The sequence below is a fragment of the Acanthisitta chloris genome, unplaced genomic scaffold (genome assembly GCF_000695815.1).
Source record: "Acanthisitta chloris isolate BGI_N310 unplaced genomic scaffold, ASM69581v1 scaffold1115, whole genome shotgun sequence".
NCBI classification, from domain to species: Eukaryota; Metazoa; Chordata; class Aves; order Passeriformes; family Acanthisittidae; genus Acanthisitta; species Acanthisitta chloris.
In genome coordinates this window covers 74,082-89,544 of record NW_008671846.1, presented here as the reverse complement: position 1 = coordinate 89,544, position 15,463 = coordinate 74,082, and the positions used below count along the sequence as shown (strand labels likewise).

At 35.8% G+C, this 15,463-nt stretch overlaps 1 protein-coding gene across 1 annotated transcript in view; it reads left to right on the top strand.

Moving 5' to 3' along the window:
* The window catches only part of CDH7 (cadherin 7, type 2), a 72,016-nt gene extending 56,805 nt beyond the window's left edge, over positions 1-15,211 (top strand). The window contains exons 8-11 of the mRNA XM_009074237.1: positions 1,609-1,730; positions 3,132-3,249; positions 5,273-5,524; positions 14,654-15,211. Coding sequence (XP_009072485.1) covers positions 1,609-1,730; positions 3,132-3,249; positions 5,273-5,524; positions 14,654-15,147 — 986 coding nt within the window. The 3' untranslated portion in view covers positions 15,148-15,211. The remainder of the gene's footprint in view (positions 1-1,608; positions 1,731-3,131; positions 3,250-5,272; positions 5,525-14,653) is intronic.
* The last annotated feature ends 252 nt before the right edge of the window (positions 15,212-15,463 follow it).

Below are 15,463 nucleotides of genomic sequence, written 5' to 3'. Positions count from 1 at the left end.
GAATTTAAAGATTTTATTGACTGTTTACATGTAAAACTTGGTTGTGATCCTCTGTATTGAGAGAAATTATGAGACTTTCAAACCACTGGCAGATAAAAATAACTTCTTGCTCAATACAAAAGAAACCTATCGGATAAAAATTAAAAAATGAAAAGTGATAAAAGAATGTATGCCTTTAAATGCATACACAAATTCTGCTAATGCAAGTTTAAACCTAAACTTGTTCAGCTTTGAATATATTCTGTGAAGAACAATATATTTGCCCTTTATATTTGAAGAATGTATTTCTTCAAATTTCATCTTTATTAATACTCTGTTGAGCTGTGATAATAAGAGGGTTACCATTTCTCTGGTCTACTATTTTAAAAATCCTCACTTATTGCTTTTGGTGAGCTTAAATTAATGTTTAACCTGAAAGCTAACATTTATCATTTAGTGTCTGTAGGAATTTATCTTGTATTATCAGGAGTAGAATTTTGGTCTAGGAGGCCAACATGGTAAACTAAAATTTTCCATAGTAGTAACAAAACTGATAAGGTAGCCAAGGGGCATATCTGACCTAAGTGAAAGTTTAGGAACACAAGTAAAACATTACACTCCTTTAGTTTATGTTCATGGCCTGCTTGGTTTTCAATAAGCTTAGATCAGCAGAGGAAAAAGCTGGTGTCAAAATTGCTTATTCTTCTGGTATTTCACATGTGGAATAAAAAAGCAATCCAAATGAAAACCCTTTGTGATATACATTTTTGTGTGTTGCTTTAAATACTTAAAATATTTGCTAAAATGTAGTTACAATACCCTATGAAAAGATAGATACGTATTTGAAGTTTTGTACAGTTTTTCATTCTGCCCTGATCTAACACTAATATCACCACTTGTAGTAAAAAAAAGGAATGTAATATATCTTTTCCCTGCTTCAATGGAGAAGCTAAATAAATATTGCACTCACTAATATCCTTTATCCTTAGTCCGAAACATATCTACAGTTTAACATTAAATTATGAATTTGGACCCTGAACGTATTCATATTTTAGCTACAGATGTGCATCAGTCTAAGAATGTGATTCATATTTAAGGTGTTCAGATTGTTAATGACAGTGTTGAAATATTTAGTTGTGTATGCAATTTAAATGCTTTGGGATTTGCTTGGGTATGCAGCCTTCCCTTTTTTCTGTTACATATAGCTGATAAAATTCTAGTTTTAGCTTCTCAATAGCCTTATCTATCTGAACTGCAGCAAAAAATTTATTTAACTCGTAATAACCATGCTGTTCCCTACATGAATAGTGATGTTCTGGCTAGTCATACTCCTTTGCAATGGTTTGACATCAGCTTGCTCTTATCTGTTCATATGATGTGATTAGTGAGTTAGATTTTCAGTTTATCCCTGAGAGCAAAATCTTAGTGTAATTGAAGAGGTTGGAACACGTTGTTTCCACTAGGTCCAGAAGATCAAGGCAAGAGCTTCTTTTGTCTTTGAGGGGGATATTGTATGTGATTTGACATGTTTATACAAAAGAAGAATGCAAATGAAAAACACATTGACCCAAAGAATAACTTGCAAGAAGCTCTTCTTGAAGTTCTGTTTGATTTTCTTTTTTCCTATAGAGAATCCAGCACAGATTGGGAGAGGCTATGTAGCCATCACTATCCTTGACATCAATGACAATGCCCCTGAGTTTGCCATGGAATATGAGACAACTGTCTGTGAAAATGCTCAGCCTGGTCAGGTATTGCTTGATAGGTTTTATGTTTCTTTTTATCAGATAGGCAGCTATTCCTTATGAAAGCCTGCCAGCTTGAAGATAAAGGAAAATCAGCTTATGGCAGTAAAAATGAGGCTTTGATGTGCAGTATGAGCAAATAATAAGAAAGATGCAGGTGTAAAACTTACTAGTTGAAGGTACTGTTAAAATCTCTGGCTAACTTACTGGCATAACTGACAGATTTTGCTAAACTCACCTAATTTTGAATAATATTAAGGAGACGTACTTCTTCCTAATTTTGCGGGGAAGTGGGAAGTTGCAACACAAAGGTTATTCTGAGACTAAAGGCCGAGCATTCCCAAAATGAGTATACACTTTTATTCCCCTTAGAAAATATGAACATTCAGCACACAGTTTCTCAGGGGACATATGTTACTATCATATTCCTCAGTGGGTTTGATTATTCAAATATCTTCCAAGTAGTCCTAAACTCATGTAAGACTATCTGCTGTTTATCCTAGTGTCTCCCCTGTTTGGACTTTTCCTCTCTACTTTGTAAGACCTCACAAAATATATGTATTTTCTCATTCTTTCTTTTCTCTACCAGAAAACTAGTTGATGTTGCACCCTTGCAGATCTCACATGTTCCTTGGAAGGCTTTGCACTGTTGTACCTTCTCCTACTGTATTGTCCTTCTTGTGGCAGATCTCGTTTATTGCACAGTTCAAAATCACATCATTAATTAAATTCTTAACAGAAGACACTATGATTACTAGCTTGTGTTCATGAGAAACACAGAGTGTGCATGCTGTTATTGTTGTACCTGTTTGTTTTCTCTGTGGTCTAGTCAGAAGTGTTAGATCACAGTATTCATTCTTTATGGATTTAAAGTAATGGTGATGCTTTTTTTAGAGGCAAATTTTGACAGAATTTTAGAAAATGAAATTAAAAATATAAGGATAATAAAAATGAAATTCCAGAAATTATTGATATGCTTATGATTTGCCTTTTTGTTTTTCACTATATTAAAAAAGTACATTAATTAAAATGTTCAAAAGCATAATAGTTTCCTTGATAAAGTTTACAACATTGACTGCAGTCACTGTTAACTACATTAAGAGCCACTCAGAAGATACACTTTCACTGCTGTGTAGTTTGTACTCCAAGCTCGAGTGAATGACAGGACCTAACTTTCTCTCAGGCCCTGCAGATCCTTGCTTTGGCCAGTAAATTTGGTCCAGGCAAAGTAAAGGCTTCAGTCACACTTGAATTTTAATCGTGTCTATACATGCTTAAGAGATTAGATAACCAAACCTCAAGAAAAACAGGACTCAAAGGAGGGTCAATACTTTAATAGGTAATAGAGGGGTAATGCAATGCACACGTATTTATGCTTCAATGAAACCCTGATATATTTCAAAACAGGTGATCCAGAAAATAAGTGCAATTGATAAAGATGACCCACCAAACGGCCATCAGTTCTACTTCAGTTTAACAGCAGAGGCAGCAAATAATCACAATTTTACATTGCAGGACAATAAAGGTAAGAAAATTTTGTTTCTGTACATATTCACCACTAACACCTTTCATTTTCAATGCCGCTTGCTTATTACGACCTATAGAAACTTCTGTTCTGTTAAGGACACAAATTAAACTACAATCAGCCTGCAAAATATTTTTATCTGTAGACTATTTGTCAGGGGAATTTAGCTGTTGTTTGAATCATTTAAGGCCTTGAGCCAAACAGAGCAGCTTCAAATCTTTAAATCTTTTTTTTTCCCCCCATCAGTCAGTCTTCACGTTTTTTACTTGTATTTATAGGTTTTTATCTAAATTAGATTTTACCTTGGGGCAGTGACTGAAAAAATGTCCAGGAATTCATGTTTTATGAATATAACCCAAGGCATAAAAAAATAAGTGTAAGGTAAATGGAGAGGTTTTTTGATTCGTTTAATTTATTTTTCTTTAGAAAAACATATCTTCTCAGGAAGTATAGCCCCTATTGAAGAATGCTTTTGGCAATGAAAGCTGCCTACAATATTTGCACAGACTTCTTATGACTATTTCCCCAAAGACTTACACAAAGACTCCCAGTGACATCACGTTTTTCTTATTTAAAATATCTGAGAATACACTTCTAATTAGTGCCCTCATTAGTTGCACTGTATGGTACAGCAGCTGGGCATGTATCAGTCAGTTTAGTTATTAGCTCAAGCAAATAGAACTACATAGACACAATATTGCTCTTTCATTGCTCTTTTATGGATCAGTAGAAAACCAGAGTTACAAAGTCATCCTATTAATAAAAAAAGAAAAACAGACATATGGTGGACTAGAGGACATTGTAGAGACAAACATTGAACAGTATTCACTAAGTATAACATGTGGTCTAAAAAAGTTCTGTCATGCAGTCTTCATTGCCTTACCTTGCACATAGTTACTGAAATGCTTAATTTTCTTCATATGAGGAGCTTGCAGTTTTAAAATGAAGACTCTGATAATGATCAAAATAATACAAATGCATTAGAATAAAACTATTCAGAAATCTGACATCATTACAAATACTGTACAGTACTTGATGAAAAGAGAGACTTTCTTCCACAGAACTTATAATTTGGTAAAAGTAATAATACACTTTTTCAGTGTCAGTAAAATCAACGGAGTTACAAGGCACAGTTGCCTCTTTGAATGTTAGTTAACTTATGCATATCTCCTATGATGCTGCATGAAGAAGTTCTTGCATATTTTGCCAGATAGGTCATAATAGGTGACACAATAAGATAACTTTACTGACTATCAATGTATCTGTCTATGAATAGATAGGTAAGGAGGTAGATAGATGGACAGACTGAACAAAGTTTTGTATACATTCTAGGAGATGTAACTCCCTACATCTCAGGAGCTGTCAACCTGTAATGAACATAGTGAACTTTTGCACATATCTTCTGGAACACATGGAATTTTTAATCATGCAACCAGGAGCAGTGTCAAACTACACACTTTAGACTGCTTATGTAGAAGACACTGAAAGCAACTGCATATCTTTGTTACGTGTGCAATTCCCCGTATTTGTGCACTGACTGGATTTATTTTTGCATTCAAAAAATATTTCATAGATCTTCAGAACTTATTCTCCTATTAGTATGCTCATGTCTTCCATTAATATATCTTTATCTGTAAGTAATTGAAATAGATGCTTGTAAATTAACCTGAAACATGTATGCAAATACTTAATCCGATCACTGAAGGCTAATTTTTTTCCTTTTATAATGATCTTATCTTCAGCTATCAAGAGCGTGAGACTGTGAGCTTAACTAAAACCAAGTAGACCTCTGCAATTTTGAAACAGTCTTTTGTGGAAAATAAAAATATTTTTGTTTAGTTGGGTATCATTTCACAGCTGATCTTACCTCTGCAGCTTCAAATGTATATGACCAGGAAAGATAAGCTTGTTGAAATTATATAAATGTGTTTATAAAGCCTTTAAGGGAAAGACGATGGTATTTATAGGTTGTGTTTTAGAAAGGTAATTTATTTTATAATTTGTCCTTTTATTCTTTATCTAGATAATACTGCAACAATATTAACCAGAAGAAATGGGTTTCGAAGACAGGAACAGTCTGTTTTCTACTTGCCAATATTCATAGTGGACAGTGGATCACCTTCACTTAGTAGCACTAATACCCTCACCATCCGGGTCTGTGATTGTGATGCAGATGGTATCGCTCAGACATGCAATGCAGAAGCTTATATCTTGCCTGCAGGACTTAGCACTGGAGCCCTGATAGCAATATTGGCTTGTGTCTTGACACTGCTAGGTACGTCTTCTTTCTGTTACCCTTATTTTCCATTAAATACATAGTAGCAAAAGATATATATTGATATAGATATAGATATGCATATAAGCTTCTACATCCTCTCCACCCTGATTTCTCTAAACAGATAACATTGCAGGAAGAGCATCATTTTGTGTCATGAGCCACAAAAAAACCTTTAGTTTGGGATTTTCAACTTCAGATATTTTGTTTCTATGTCAGTCTGCCTCCAGACATACGTAAGAATTAATAGTAAGATATTACTAAGTAAGATATCTAAGAATAATAAAGATCTCTTGCATCAAATGTAATATTTAAGAGATAACAAATGCAGTTTATGAAAGTATTTGGTTTAGCGTACTCACTGTATAACCCGTATTGTGTGCCCCTTTGTCACAGGTATATCTGGTTTTAAACATTTACTGATTTGCATAGAACAAAAGACATTCAGAAAATGCAACAGATATAATTTACTGATAAGAATCATATTTAATTGTCATCTTCTACAGAATGATATTTTGTTACTTATACAAATGGTATCCCAGATGGATTTAAGTTGAGCAGTGAAACTGCAACTAGATACAAGGCAGTGGAAAAGGGTGGAACAGTGTTGACATTCTAGTTTGTTTAGTATTTCTCATTTAATGCTTAATCATTAAATGAAATGACTATATGGAAGAGTAAAGAGTCAAATCAAGGAGTAAAGATGAAGGATCAGGTGAGCAAAAGTTCAGTTTTGTTTTTTGTCTGAAAATTCATCTATTGGCAAGAGTACTGATTCAGCACACCAGAATTTTCTTCAGTATTGTTAACATTTAAGAGGTTTTTCTACTCCCTGTCCTTAAATACCAGTCTAAGGAAAGGGCGAAAACCATAGTGTCCTTATGTCAGTTTAATCCCAATGGCGCTTTATCTGTCACTGTTATTCAAGTAATTTGGCTAGGTGAAGTCAAGAGATTTTTCTCAACACCTCTGTTCATGGCTGTATTTGGACAACATATAGATATTTCTTCTTTCATGCTCTGATTCACATCACTGTAAACCATTAGCAGGAAATGTTCCTTCTGCTAAAAATATTTCTAAAGGACTACAAAAGGAAAAACCTCTTACATTTCTTTTTTACAGAGTAAGAAAAATCACTACCTCTGCAATGAACCCAAACAACTTATTCAGTGGCTATATATAGGGAGTGGCATTTTTGAAGTTTTCCATTTATGTGACAAAAAATCTTACACTATAAGACTGTTTAATCTCACTAAACACATGGTTAGACCTATGTTTAAGGAGAAATGGAAAGGAATTTTTGCCAAAAGTTTCAATGAACATTTTTTAAATACCATTTTTCTAGTAGCATTTCTAGGCAATTTATATACACAAATTGACTTTATTGAATAAGAAGCTAAATGGTAGAGTTCAAAAAAGATATTAAAATTATCCTCTCATATCAACTGGCATTAACATCAGTAGAGAAACACCTATTTTAAACTTTAGTCCAATATACCTAAGAAGAAAAGTTCTGCAACAACAACAATTCACTTGATCCTAAAATGAAATGTCACTGTTTCTGTTATACATGAGAAGGGAGTTTCTGAAGATGCATAAGAAAATAGTGTATCACAGAATCATAGAATCAGCTGGGTTTGAAAAGACCTCAAAGATCATTGAGTCTAGCCCTACCATGGTTACTAGACTATGGAACTAAGTGCCACAACCAGTTTCATCTCGAAAACCTCCAGGGATGTTGACTCCACCACCTCCCTGGGCAGCCCATTCCAATGCCTGATCACTCTCTCCGTAAAAAATCTCTTCCTAATATCCAACGCAATCCTCCCCTGGCAGAACTTGAGTCTGTGCTCTCTTGTCCTCCTGCTGGTTGCCTGGGAGAAGAGACCAATCCCCACCTGACTACAACCTCCTGTCAGGGAGTTGTAGGGAGCGAAGAAGTCTCCACTGAGCCTCCTCTTCTCCAGGCTAAACAAACCCAGCTCCCTCAGCCTCTTCTCATAGCAGTTGTGCTCAAGACCCTTCACCAGCCTCGTTGCTCTTCTCTGGACCTGCTGAAGCACTTAAATAGCCTTCCTGAACTGAAGGGGCCCAGAACTGAGCAGCCTGTAGGGCTGCATGGGAGTGTAAAGCCATGCAGCCTGGCCTGGGCATAAGCTTTTCTTAAATAGAAGCAATATCACTTAAAGAAGAGCATTGAGTGGAGACACTGCATGTTACCAGGGAATAACTTGTTTATCTACTCAGTACAGCAGGGCTCAAATGCAACCAATAAATCAAGAAATGTGAGGTTTTGTTCCAGTCATTTTTAGAGTGGGCCAAGCAAGGATTTGGTAAAGAATTAAGTTCCTCAAACATAGTGTTTGAATAATGGGTTGTGTGCAGAAGAAAAATCTTGCATATAACCACCTTACCATTGATTTTATTTCTCAAAGAATTTGGACTTCCAGTCATCGGTCTGAATGCATCAGCATTGTTTATCCAAATAGATATTTGCATATGCCTTTCTTCTTCTCTCATTTGTTCCTAGAAGACATTTTCTGGGACCAGCTGAATGATAGTACTGCTAGGAATTTACTTTTTTGGTTTTCCTCTGCATGTCCATTCCTGAGAAAAGAAGTCCTGAAAATCCACTAGCACTGGCATAAAAATCAGGCTTCCGTTGTTGGCAAGTGGTTCCACTGCTGGGACTAGGGTGTGCATATATTTGTCTAAGAGTTTATAATTGAAAAGAAGAGACAGGCTACTGGGTCAATATCTTTTTTTTGTCCCAAGATTGACACACATTGCAAATCCAGTCACATTTGCAAATGTCATTTTAATGTGAGTGCCAAATGTAAAGTGGAGGCATGAGATTTGCATAAATGGAATGAATACATGAATTCTGTCACCAGTATCTTGAATTCTCAACTTGTTCTTATTTAAGTTAGTGTGATATACTTTCGTATTTGTTCTTGCCCCATACATCCTTTTGTCAAATAAATTAACACTTGTTTTGACCCAGGCTCAGATTGGCTCAGTGGGATTTCTTAGTGTTGTTAATTTTGCTTAAGCAACCAATCAATTTTAGATAAGCACTGTATTTTCACAGATGCTAAGGAAGAATGGTACTAAATCATACTATTTTATTATAATTGCATATAGCATGGTATAGCCTATTTTTTCAAACTAAAATAATTTTTCAAAGTTAAAAACATTTTACTGAAATCTTTTTCTATCCTCATATTGACTTTATTCCACAAGAAAGTTCCAGTGTGTTGCTAATTACTCAAAACAGCTTTGCAATTACTCACTAAGGCTAGGTTTTGCAGAAAAAAATAAGCTACAAAAAAAATAAAATAAAAAGGTGCAAATGCTTGCAATTTATTCTATAAAAACATATGAAAAAGCAGTTTGATTAATTTTCGACTGCACATAATTTTTAGAGAACTAAATAGAATTTTTTAAACTCCTGTGAAAATTATATGGCAATTTAATTCAAGGTAATTTGTTTTTCAGTTAGCATCTTCCAGGCACAATAATTGCTTTTGTAACAAGTATTTAGCTTAAAATGCTTACATAAAATCACATGAAAAGAAGAATATTCATCTGTAGATAACCTAATCATGTTAGAGAGGTTAGATATTTTCTTCGTATTGAAGCAATGGAAAGCTAGATTGATATAATACTTTTTCATTATTTTTGTCTTTCATACTTCTGAATAAAATCTATTAGTGCCTCCTATGTTCTTAGAAACACTGAAGGAATCCTCTTATCAGTGTGGTACTAGAGTTTATATGTTGATAAAATATTGATTGAACTTCAAAATACAGCTTTAACTAACTTTTTTTTTCAGTTGAAAGACAACAAATTTGTTGTTTTTATTATCACCATACCTCCAAGAACCAAATTAAATCAGCACACAACTATGTGACTTTAAACAAGAAACTGTTCTAGTCATAAGGATCTTATTCTCTAAGTAGGTTAAATGTGTGCAGAATGTGACTATGTAGTATGTGTGGGTTTTGGTCTTGAAGTTTTAAAAGTGACAAATGTATAATTGGAGTTAAATGTATTTCTGGGGGTACCCTAAGCAACTCATTCAGAAAGTGGTTGAGTATGCAATGCAGAAGCTGCTCTCTGAAAGTTGTGGAGACAATTAGGGTCACTCAGTGTGGGCATTTAAAGGTCACAGTCACTTTGCAAATATCAGTCCAAACTGATTAAACAACAGTTATAGATGAAGCTTGTTAACTGGGAATTAAACTCAGGTTTTCTGAGTCTTGACCTCTGTAATCCCCAAATCTCATCTGACTGTACTGGCAACTGGAAGGTATAAGTAAATAGGTTATTAGTGTGCTGCTTAGATGGCTGAGGATCTCCAATCTTCGGCTTTATGAATCATGACACACCTAAGGCATAAACCAGTGTGCAGATCTGCTCACAGCAGATGTGGCTTATTGTTATAAATGCCAGGTGTATGGGGTATAATGAATACACAGCATGATAGTGGCTGTGATTGAGGTCTGTTCTGTACTGTATAGCTCTGATGTAATCTTCTCCCTTGGGTTGTCACACAACTTTTATGGCTTCCTTACAATTATGTTCCTCACGAGGGAAAGCAGAGGGGCAGGCACTGATCTTTTCTCTCTAGTAACCAGTTACAGGTCCAGAGCGAATGGCATGAAACTGTGTCAGGGTTGATTTAGGATAGAAAAAGCTTCTTCACTCAGAAGGTGGTTAGATGCTGCAACAGGCTCCCCAGGGAAGTGGTCACAGCACCAAGCCTGCTAGAGTTCAAGAAGCATTTGGGCAATGCGCTCAGGCACAGGGTGTGATTCTTGGGGCTGTCCTGTACAGGGCCAGGACTTGGACTTTGATGATCCTAATGAGTCCCTTCCAACCCAGAATATCCTATGATTCTCTGATTCTGTGTTGCCATTGTCTTGAATACAAAAGGAAAGATGAATACTAAAAGAAATAAATATGTCAGGTGACCTAAACCTGACTTTTTATGAGATCACATCAAAATGGAAAATTAATAATAATTCCATATGGCACACTGTAAAATGGCAAAGCAAACATCAGCTTCCCTATTCAAAGATGTTTGTTTAAAGACTGATTTAGCTGAACTGAAACCACCTTAGCATTAAGTCTATACTGATACAAGAACAAAACTACGCATTACCACAGCTAATATAAAGACAAATGACATTTTTTCTTGGCTATTGTACTTGTTAAACAAAATCAATATTTCTAACAATTCAAGTAAATCAGAAGAATTAAAAGGTTAGTTTAGATCTATCTTTGTTTATTCTGGTTATTAAGTCTTTATAATTAGATGCTTTTAATATTGATTGCTTTACTTATTTGTTATATCACATGCAAAATCAGTATTGTCATTTCATCTGTTTAGCATGTGTTTGGTGTACCAGTATGAAGCCAAACTAGTGCCCTCAATGTGCCTAAAATTTTTCTGATGTATAATTTCTTCTCTAAAAATCACAAAATTAGGTTTCCAGAAGTTCATCTACTCACTAATTACTGACTTCATCTGCTTTTGTCATAAATGTAGGAAAAAAACCTACACCATAACTTAATGAGAAATGAATAAACTTTGAAACCATTTGTATTTGATTTAGGTATCAGAGAAAATTGTTTAGGATTTATTCATCTCTGCAGCTCCTGCAATGCATCTAAAGCTTTGCTCATTTAGAGGTTAAACTTTATTGTTCATAGCTGTTGGAAAGGCTAGAAATTAATAATCTTGTAAAGTCATCTAAATGCTAAAATATTTAACCTTTAGAAAGACTCCATATTTTTCTTGGCTTCAAGCAAGTATGAGAGGTAGAAGGAATACTATATAAAACATGCATTGTATCTTGATTTTTGCAGTACCTTTAGGCAGACCTGCCTGCTAAGTTTCATATTTTACACTTATTAGCAGGTCTTTAACTTTCAACATGAAATATGTTAAGCAGAACAGTGGAATGAAAATGCATTTACACTTGCATAAAGTATATGATTAGCTGCTTAATTATATGGCAATAAAATTGTGGCAGTAAGTGTTTAAAATAATAATTAAGAAGAATTTGCATCAATAGAAATCTTGGCTAAAATGTATATTTGTACTGTCAACAAGCTAATTTGTCTTTCACTTGAAGCTTTTCCTCATTGTAAAAGATAGTTTAAAGAGTAGAGTGCAGTTGTCTCTGACGACAATTTTATGTCCTCTGATGTATAATTTACATCTTAATTTGTATTATACAAATATCAGAATGTTTTGAAATTTTACAAATGCCACTTTAAAGGTCAATATCTCATATTATTAAACTGCTTATGTAAATATTGTTCAAAGCAAAATGCCCTAAACTAGTGGCTTCTGAATTCAATACATAAAGCATGAATCAGGTAGATGCTAAGGGCAAAAAAAGTGAGAATGATGCTGATTATGCAGTAATATAGAATCACAAGATGTTTGTTGGTAGATGGATCATTAGGTATGAGCCTGGTAGCTACTAAAAGGAAAACATTGTTGCCTAATATATTTGTCATAATGTTTAGGGAAAAAACCCAATACCTTCTTCCAGTTTTATTTTTAGACCTGTGGCTCCAAAGGAAAATGAAAATAATGTAGTAAGCTATTTCCTGCTTTAGCCAATTCCAAACAGTACCATAATATCTGTAGAGATATGATACAGCTTTTTCACATGTACAAATAACTGTTGTATATTAGCCAAATAATCACAGAATCACAGAATATTCGGAGTTGAAAGGGACCCACAAGGATTATCGAGTCCAACTCCTGGGCCTGCACAGGACATCCCTGAGAATCACACCCTGTGCCTGAGAGCATTGTCCAAATGCTTCTTGAACTCTGACAGACTTGGTGCTGTGACTACTTCCCTGGGGAGCCTGTTGCAGTGCCCAGTCACCCTCTGAGTGAAGAACCTTTCTCTAATCTAACCTAAACCTCCCCTGACACAGCTTCATGCCATTCACTCTGGTCCTGTCACTGGTCACCAGAGAGAAGAGATCAGTGCCTGCCCCTCCGCTTCCCCTCCTGAGGAAGTTGTATACAGTGCTGAGGTCTCCCTTCAGTCTTCTCTTCTGTAGGCTGAACAAACCAAGTGACCTCATCCAGTCCTCATATGGCTTCCTCTCAAGGTCCATATTCATTGCCATTCACTCTAGATGTTTTCTGATAGCTTAATATCTTTCTTATATTGTGCTGCCCAAAACTGCATGCGATATTCTAGGAGCTAGACCAGCACAGAGCAGAACAGGACAATCATCTCCTTCAGCCAGCTGGCAACACTGTGCCTGGTGCACCCCAGGACACAGTTGGCTCTCCTGGCTGCCAGGGCACACTACTGAATCATATTCAACTTGTCATCAAACAGGACCCCCAGGTCCCTTTCCACGGCACTACTTTCCAGCATGTCATTCTCCAGTCTGTCCATATACCCCAGACTGCCCTGTCGCAGGTGCAGAATGAATACAGCATTTGCCCTGGTTAAACTTCATACAGTTGGTGATTGCCCAGCCCTCTAATTTATCAAGGTTGCTCTGTAAGGACTCTTCGCCTTCAAGGGATTCAACAGCTCCTCCCAGTTTTACATCATCTGAAAACTTGCTTAGTAGCCTTTTAATTTCTGCATCAAAGTAATTTACGAAGATGTTGAAGAGCACTGGGCCTAAGATGGAGCCATGTGGATCCCCTCTAGTTGCCAGTCTGATGTAATTTACTATAACCATTTGCTCCCAACCCATGAGCCAGCTGCTCACCGATCTCATGATGTATTTATCCAGTTATATGCTGGACATTTTGTCAAGAAGCATGCTATGAGAGAATAGTATCTCTATATATATGTAATCCTAGTATTAAATCATTCCTCACAACAACTAGATTTTTGATTTTAAGAATTCCTCCATGAAATGAGTCCTACATCATACAATTTATAGAGGCTACATTTGTGACTACTAGGGAATCTCAAGTGTCACCTTTTAGTTTTTGCTTTTCCAGATGTTTCTACAGCATTTAATTGGCATATCAAAGTACTGTAAGTAAAGATTGTAAATCTTGTAAATGCATACAATCTCATATTCCTACCATTTATCAGAAGAGATTAATTGAATGGGGAATGACTCTTTTCAATGTACTGTTATTTTTACAGTCATAGTGATGCCTGCTGTTTTCTAGGAGTATCATTAACTCAGCAAATGTTATCCAGATGCTACAATATAGTATTAATCATTTTCTAGGAGGATGATTCACACTCTATCATGTCCCACAGATGGATGCAATATTCATATTATTGCTTCCATATTTTGTGTGTCAGCAATGATGTTTCTCTACCAAAACTGTGTTTGAACAAGAGAAGCTTTGAGTTAGTTTCTCCCAGTGCTTTTGGCTGTCCCTGTAGTTTAGTATTAGCTTTCAAGCTGAAAGAAACTTTAAGGATTAAAATTAAATAACCAATTACATTTCTAGCACCGATTCATCCAATAAACTCCAGCCCTAGCAGTTCTCATTAGATGTAATTCATAAACCTCAAGTGCAGTACTTTGCACTTTTCATGAAAGTGAGAGCTTGTAGAGGTGCTTTTAATCCACGAACTAAAACAGTCTTATTTTACACGTTGCTTAACAATTCAGCATTCTCCAATTTATGATTTTTAACTATATTTTTTTCAGCAGAGATTGCCAATATACTTTATTTCAGTCACTTCCCAAACCATGGTTGTTAAATTCTATTCCATTACTTTATGAATGTGCTTTTATCACTTGGGCAATTAAGAGTTCAGGAAAAGGCCTATCCTTTTTTTTTTTTTTTTTTTCCTCCTTTTATTCATGGCTGTGAGATTGTCATTGTCAGAATGAATCAGTCCTAAAATTTATGTTTGGCAGACAGGATAGTCTCTAGTATTAGAGATGAAGATACTAATTCAGAATGATATGGGAAATAGATGCCTAAAAAGCTTGTAGTTTCAAAGCTGTTGCAGAACCTGCTAGGTTTCATATCTAACTGCATACATTGCCTGCTATTTCCTTGGGTCTTTGCCATATAAATTAATGAGTACTTCCACCACTAGGAAAATTATGAGAAAACTTCATCACTGCTAAAACTCCAATCTTTCTGTGTTCCAGTTCTCGTATTGCTGATTGTCACCATGAGGCGACGGAAAAAAGAGCCTCTCATTTTTGATGAAGAGAGAGATATCAGAGAGAACATTGTCAGGTATGATGATGAGGGTGGTGGAGAAGAAGACACAGAGGCTTTTGACATGGCTGCCTTGAGGAACCTCAACATCATGCGAGACACCAAGACCAGGAGGGATGTGACACCTGAGATTCAATTCTTGAGCAGACCAACTTTCAAAAGTATTCCAGATAATGTCATTTTTAGGGAATTTATCTGGGAGAGACTAAAAGAAGCTGATGTGGACCCCTGTGCACCACCCTACGACTCCCTGCAGACATATGCATTTGAGGGGAATGGTTCAGTGGCAGAGTCACTCAGTTCCTTAGATTCCATCAGTTCAAACTCTGACCAGAACTACGATTACCTCAGTGACTGGGGCCCTCGTTTTAAAAGGCTTGCGGATATGTATGGGACCGGACCAGACTGCTTATACTCATAGCCTTGGAATCTTTCTCTGAAAATGCACTGAAGAATATTAATACAGAAAACTCAACCTTACAGACTGAGGAAAGTTGTAAATATTTCTCCATTTTTAACCTTTTAGGTTTTTTTTGCCTTGGTGGAACATATCTTCATTAGACTTGTCCTAGGGACTGCACTGACCACACAGAATATGAGCATTTGGTGGCATTTTTGATAAAATTAAATGCTCAGCCACGTTCAAATAGATAGCAACCCTCAGATACCTGCAGAGGCAACTCAGTTTTAAGAGTATGTTATGCACTGTCATATCAACAAGCTGGTGATACTCTGTA